The 6,450-nt window shown below is 39.6% G+C and overlaps 1 protein-coding gene across 1 annotated transcript; it reads right to left on the bottom strand.

The window, feature by feature from the left end:
* Positions 1-232: 232 nt before the first annotated feature.
* Positions 233-6,243, bottom strand: LOC126108347 (craniofacial development protein 2-like). Its single transcript, XM_049913562.1, has 2 exons — positions 5,482-6,243; positions 233-292 (listed from the first exon to the last, which is right to left on the bottom strand). Exons 1-2 carry the CDS (start codon positions 6,241-6,243, stop codon positions 233-235), a joined length of 822 nt encoding a protein of 273 aa, XP_049769519.1.
* Between the last annotated feature and the right edge of the window lie 207 nt (positions 6,244-6,450).

Genomic DNA, 6,450 nt, shown 5'->3' on the forward strand with positions numbered 1-6,450 from the left:
TCCTATATATAAAAAGATACCTGTGTAGAATTTTAAGTATAATCTTAAACATAAAATTATTGGTACATATCTCCATTTGCAGATAAAAATACAGAAAGGTTAGCACTTCTAAAGCTTATGGGGAAAAGGTCCCAAATTTAGTTAAACAAAATTGTGTACCCTCACACATTTTCCGAAAGCACAGATTTACCATTTACTGAACAGATAAATGTTGCATCTTTCTTACATGTATTTAGTTCCTGCTATTAGTGAATTTGAAATAAACTATTGATACATAAGATATTTTCACCACCTGCCAATATTGTTTAGACTGTGAACAATTTTCAGTACTTTCAAAACTGCTACAGTAAAATAGCATCAAATCAAATAACTTGAGTCCTAATTTTTGTAGTTTAAATATACTCAGTTCTCCAGAATTTTGAAATTCCTTGTCAACATGCTCCCATTGGCAAACTGTTTTCATAATACTTCTTAAGAAGGTATTAAGATGCCAGTCATATTTGATCACATGGATCTGCTAAGCTCTCCTTGGTCACATATGTAACAGGAATACTCTGCTTCTAATTTAAGTAGTTGGCACCTAGTCAGTAACTGCACATATGAACTGGTGTAACAGTTTTAACAGTCATGTAATTTCATTGTTTTTCATGTTCCTTGGATCGTATTTGAATACTGGCCATGATTCAGAACGTCAGTGCCATCATAACATAAATTTCCTCTGAGAAAACATGGTACTATTTACTTAACAGGATATTTATTTTGATGTATGCATACATCAAAATCTAACAAGTGTCAGCCAAGAATGTGCATATTACATATTCAGGTTCATTGGCAGAGTAATAATTATAAAGTAGAGATGACATAAATTTTAAAAATTTACCTGCCAGCACATTTAATTCACAATGTAAGTGGTGAAGTTTTATGGCAGTGTACTTTCCGCCCCTTTCTCTAGGAGTGCGGCTAGTGGTGGTTATTTGCTCCTAGTGTTATACTGTTTTATGAAAATTATTTTCAAATGTCACACAATTCTCTCCAACAAACTTGGTAAAAACATAAGACATAATAGCCTCATCCTTTTAGACAGTTGTCTTCTTGAAGTAAGGATACACAGGATGTAGTCTTTCTGTGCAAGGAGTACTTTGTCTGGAGCTGTCACAGAAAATTAGTCCACTTAATATAGAATGGAAGTTGTTGTTGTTGTGGCCTTCAGTCCTAAGACTGGTTTGATGCGGCTCTACATGCTACTCTATCCTGTGCAAGCTCCTTCATCTCCCAGTACCTACTGCAACCTACATCCTTCAGAATCTGCTTAGTGTATTCATCTCTTGGTCTCCCTCTACGATTATTACCCTCCACACTGCCCTCCAATACTAAATTGGTGATCCCTCAATGTCTCAGAACATGTCCTACCAACTGATCCCTTCTTCTAGCCAAGTCGTGCCACAAGCTCCTCTTCTTCCCAATTCTATCCAATACCTCCTCATTAGTTATGTGATCTACCCATCTAATATGCAGCATTCTTCTGTAGCACCACGTTTCGAAAGCTTCTATTCTCTTCTTGTCCAAACTATTTATCATCCATGTATCACATCCATACATGGCTACACTCCATACAAATACTTTCAGAAATGACTTCCTGACACTTAAATCTATACTCAATGTTAACAAATTTCTCTTCTTCAGAAACGCTTTCGTTGCCAATGCCAGTCTACATTTTATATCCTATCTACTTCAACCATCATCAGTTATTTTGCTCCCCAAATAGCAAAACTTCTTTACTACTTTAAGTGTCTCATTTCCTAATCTAATTCCCTCAGCATCACCCGACTTAATTCGACTACATTCCATTATCCTAGTTTTGCTTTTGTTGATGTTCATCTTATACCCTCCTTTCAAGACACTGTCCATTCTGTTCAACTGCTCTTCACGGTCCTTTGCTGTCTCTGACAGAATTACATTGTCATCGGCGAACCTCAAAGTTTTTCTTTCTTCTCCATGGATTTTATTACCTACTCAGAACTTTTCTTTTGTTTCCTTTATTGGTTCCTCAATATACAGATTGAATAACATCAGGGATAGATTACAACCCTATCTCACTCCCTTCCCAACCACTGCTTCCCTTTCATACCCCTCGACTCTTGTAACTGCCGTCTGCTATCTGTACAAATTTTAAATAGCCTTTCGCTCCCTGTATTTTACCCCTGCCACCTTCAGAATTTGAAAGAGAGTATTCCAATCAACATCATCAAAAGCTTTCTCTCTCCATCAGTTTTTCCATTCGTCTGTAAAGAAATTGCGTTAGTATTTTGCAGCTGTGACTTATTAAACTGATAGTTCTGTAATTTTCACATCTGTCAACACCTGCTTTCTTTGGGATTGCAATTATTATATTCTTCTTGAAGTCTGAGGGTATTTCGCCTGTCTCATACATTTTGCTCACCAGATGGTAGAGTCTTGTCAGGACTGGCTCTCCCAAGGCTGTCAGTAGTTCTAATGGAATGTTGTCTACTCCGGGGTCCTCGTTTCGACTCAGGTCATTCAGTGCTCTGTCAAACTCTTCACGCAGTATCATATCTCCCATTTCATATGCATCTACATCCTCTTCCATTTCCATAATATTGTCCTCAAGTATATCGCCCTTGTATAGACCCTCTATATACTCCTTCCACCTTTCTGCTTTCCCTTCTTTGCTTAGAACTGGGTTTCCATCAAAGTTCTTGATATTCATGCAAGTGGTTCTCCTTTCTCCAAAGGTCTCTTTAATTTTCCTGTACGCAGTATCTATCTTACCCCTAGTGAGAGAAGCCTCTACATCCTTACATTTGTCCTCTAGGCATCCCTGCTTAGCCATTTTGCACTTCCTGTCGATATCATTTTTGAGACGTTTGTATTCCTTTTTGCCTGCTTCATTTACTCCATTTTTATATTTTCTCCTTTCATCAATTAAATTCAATATTTCTTCTGTTACCCAAGGGTTTCTACTAGCCCTCGTCTTTTTACCTATTTGATTCTCTGCTGCCTTCATTATTTCATCCCTCAAAGTTACCCATTTTTCTTCTACTGTATTTGTTTCCCCCATTCCTGTCAGTTGTTCCCTTATGCTCTTCCTGAAACTCTGTACAACCTCTGGTTTAGTCAGTTTATCCAGGTCCCATCTCCTTAAATTCCCACCTTTTTGCAGTTTCTTCAGTTTTAATCTACAGTTCATAACCAGTAGATTATGGTCAGAGTCCGCATCTGCCCCTGGGAATGTCTTACAATTTAAAACCTGGTTCCTAAATCTCTGTCATCATCATCATCATCATCATTTAAGACTGATTATGCCTTTCAGCGTTCAGTCTGGAGCATAGCCCCCCTTATACAGTTCCTTCATGATCCCCTATTCTGTGCTAAATTTGGTGCCTCTTCTGATGTTAAACCTATTACTTCAAAATCATTCTTAACCAAATCCAGGTACCTTCTCCTTGGTCTGCCCTGACACCTCCTACCCTCTACTGCTGAATCCATGAGTCTCTTGGGTAACCTTGCTTCTCCCATGCGTGTAACATGACCCCACCATCTAAGCCTGTTCGCCCTGACTGCTACATCTATAGAGTTCATTCCCAGTTTTTCTTTGATTTCCTCATTGTGGACACCCTCCTGCAATTTTTCCCATCTACTAGTACCTGCAATCATCCTAGCTACTTTCATATCCGTAACCTCAACCTTGTTGATAAGGTAGCCTGAATCCACCCAGCTTTCGCTCCCATACAACAAAGTTGGTCGAAAGATTGAACGGTGCACAGATAACTTAGTCTTGTTACTGACTTTGTTCTTGCAGAAGAGAGTAGATCGTAGCTGAGCACTCACTGCATTAGCTTTGCTACACCTCGCTTCCAGTTCTTTCACTATGTTGCCATCCTGTGAGAATATGCATCCTAAGTACTTGAAACTGTCCACCTGTTCTAACTTTGTTCCTCCTATTTGGCACTCAATCCGTTTATATTTCTTTCCCACTGACATTACTTTCGTTTTGGAGATGCTAATCTTCATACCATAGTCCTTACATTTCTGATCTAGCTCTGAAATATTACTTCGCAAACTTTCAATCGAATCTGCCATCACAACTAAGTCATCGGCATATGCAAGACTGCTTATTTTGTGTTCACATGTCTTAATCTCACCCAGCCAGTCTATTGTTTTCAACATATGATCCATAAATAATATGAACAACAGTGGAGACAGGTTGCAGCCTTGTCTTACCCCTGAAACTACTCTGAACCATGAACTCAATTTACCGTCAACTCTAACTGCTGCCTGACTATCCATGTAAAGACCTTTAATTGCTTGCAAAAGTTTGCCTCCTATTCCATAATCTTGTAGAACAGACAATAACTTCCTCCTAGGGACCCGGTCATATGCCTTTTCTAGATCTATAAAGCATAGATACAATTCCCTGTTCCACTCATAACACTTCTCCATTATTTGCCGTAAGCTAATGATCTGGTCCTGACAACCTCTAAGAGGCCTAAACCCACACTGATTTTCATTGAATTGGTCGTCAACTAATACTCGCACTTTCCTTTCAACAATACCTGAGAAGATTTTACCCACAACGCTGATTAAAGAGATACCTCTGTAGTTGTTACAATCTTTTCTGTTTCCATGTTTAAAGATTGGTGTGATTACTGCTTTTGTCCAGTCTGATGGAACCTGTCCCGACTCCCAGGCCATTTCAATTATCCTGTGTAGCCATTTAAGACCTGACATTCCACTGTATTTGAAGAGTTCCGCCTTAATTTCATCCACCCCAGCCGCTTTATTGCACTGCAATCTGTTGACCATTTTTTCCACTTCCTTAAATGTGATCCTATTTCCATCATCATTCCTATCCCATTCTACCTCGAAATCTGAAACATTACTGATCACATTTTCACCTACATTGAGCAACTCTTCAAAATATTCCCTCCGTCTGCCCAAGGCATCCACGGTATTCACCAGCAGTTTTCCTGACCTGTCCAAAATACTTGTCATTTCCTTCTTACCTCCCTTTCGAAGACTGCTAATTACACTCCAGAATGGTTTTCTAGCAGATTGACCTATAGTCTCCAACCTGTTTCCAAAGTCTTCCCAATGTTTCTTCTTGGATGCTGCAATTATCTGTTTGGCTTTGTTTCTTTCTTCAACATACCTTTCTCTGTCTACCTGGGTTCTGGTATGTAGCCATTTTTGATACGCCTTCTTTTTCCTTTTACAGGCTGCCTTGACTGTATCATACCACCAAGCTGTTTGCTTCATCCTACTTTTACACACTACTGTTCCAAGACATTCTTTAGCCACTTCTAGTACTGTGTCCCTGTACCTTGTCCATTCCTTTTCCAATGACTGTAATTGACTACATTCAACTAACTGGTACCTTTCTGAGATCGCTGTTATGTACTTGTGCCTGATTTCCTTATCCTGAAGTTTCTCCACTCTTATCCTCCTACATATGGATCTGACCTCCTGCACTTTCGGCCTCACAATCCCAATTTCACTGCAGATTAAATAATGATCAGTGTCATCAAAGAATCCCCTGAATACACATGTGTCCCTCACAGCCTTCCTGAATTCCTGATCTGTTATTATATAGTCAATGACAGATCTGGTTCCCCTGCCTTCCCAAGTATACCGGTGAATGTTCTTATGTTTAAAAAAGGAGTTTGTGATTACTAAGCCCATAATGGCATGGAAATCCAAGAGTTGTTTCCCGTTCCTGCTGGCCTCCATATCCTCTCCAAATTTACCCATAACCTTTTCATACCCTTCTGTTCGATTTCCAATCCTGGCGTTAAAATCACCCATAAGCACAACACTGTCCTTGTCCTTTACTCTAACAACTACATCACTGAGTGCCTCATAAAAACTATCCATCTTATCTTGATCTGTCCCTTCACAATGCGAATATACTGAGACAATCCTAATTTTCTTGCTAGCCACTGTCAAATCTATCCACATCAGTCGTTCGTTTACATACCTTATTGCAACTATGCTGGGTTCCATTTCTTTCCTGATGTAAAGCCCTACACCCCATTGTGCTATTCCTGCTTTGACTCCTGACAGGTAGACCTTGTATTCTCCCACTTCCTCTTCTTTCTCACCCCTTACCCGAATGTCACTAACAGCTAAAATGTCCAGCCCCATCTTACTTGCAGCCTCTGCCAGCTCTACCTTCTTCCCAGAGTAGCCCCCATTGATATTAAGAGCTCCCCATCTCATTACCATTTGTAATTACCATGGGAGATTATCTGATACCTTTTAGTGTCTCCAGGGTTCTTCCATGTATACAACTTTCTTTCATGATTCTTCAACCAAGTGTTAGCTATGATTAAGTTATGCTCTGGGCAAAATCCTACCAGGCGGCTTCCTCTTTCATTTCTTAGCCCCAATCCATATTCACCTACTATGTTTCCTTCTCTCCCTTTTCCTACA

This window comes from Schistocerca cancellata, chromosome 11, assembly GCF_023864275.1.
Source record: "Schistocerca cancellata isolate TAMUIC-IGC-003103 chromosome 11, iqSchCanc2.1, whole genome shotgun sequence".
Classification (NCBI taxonomy): domain Eukaryota; kingdom Metazoa; phylum Arthropoda; class Insecta; order Orthoptera; family Acrididae; genus Schistocerca; species Schistocerca cancellata.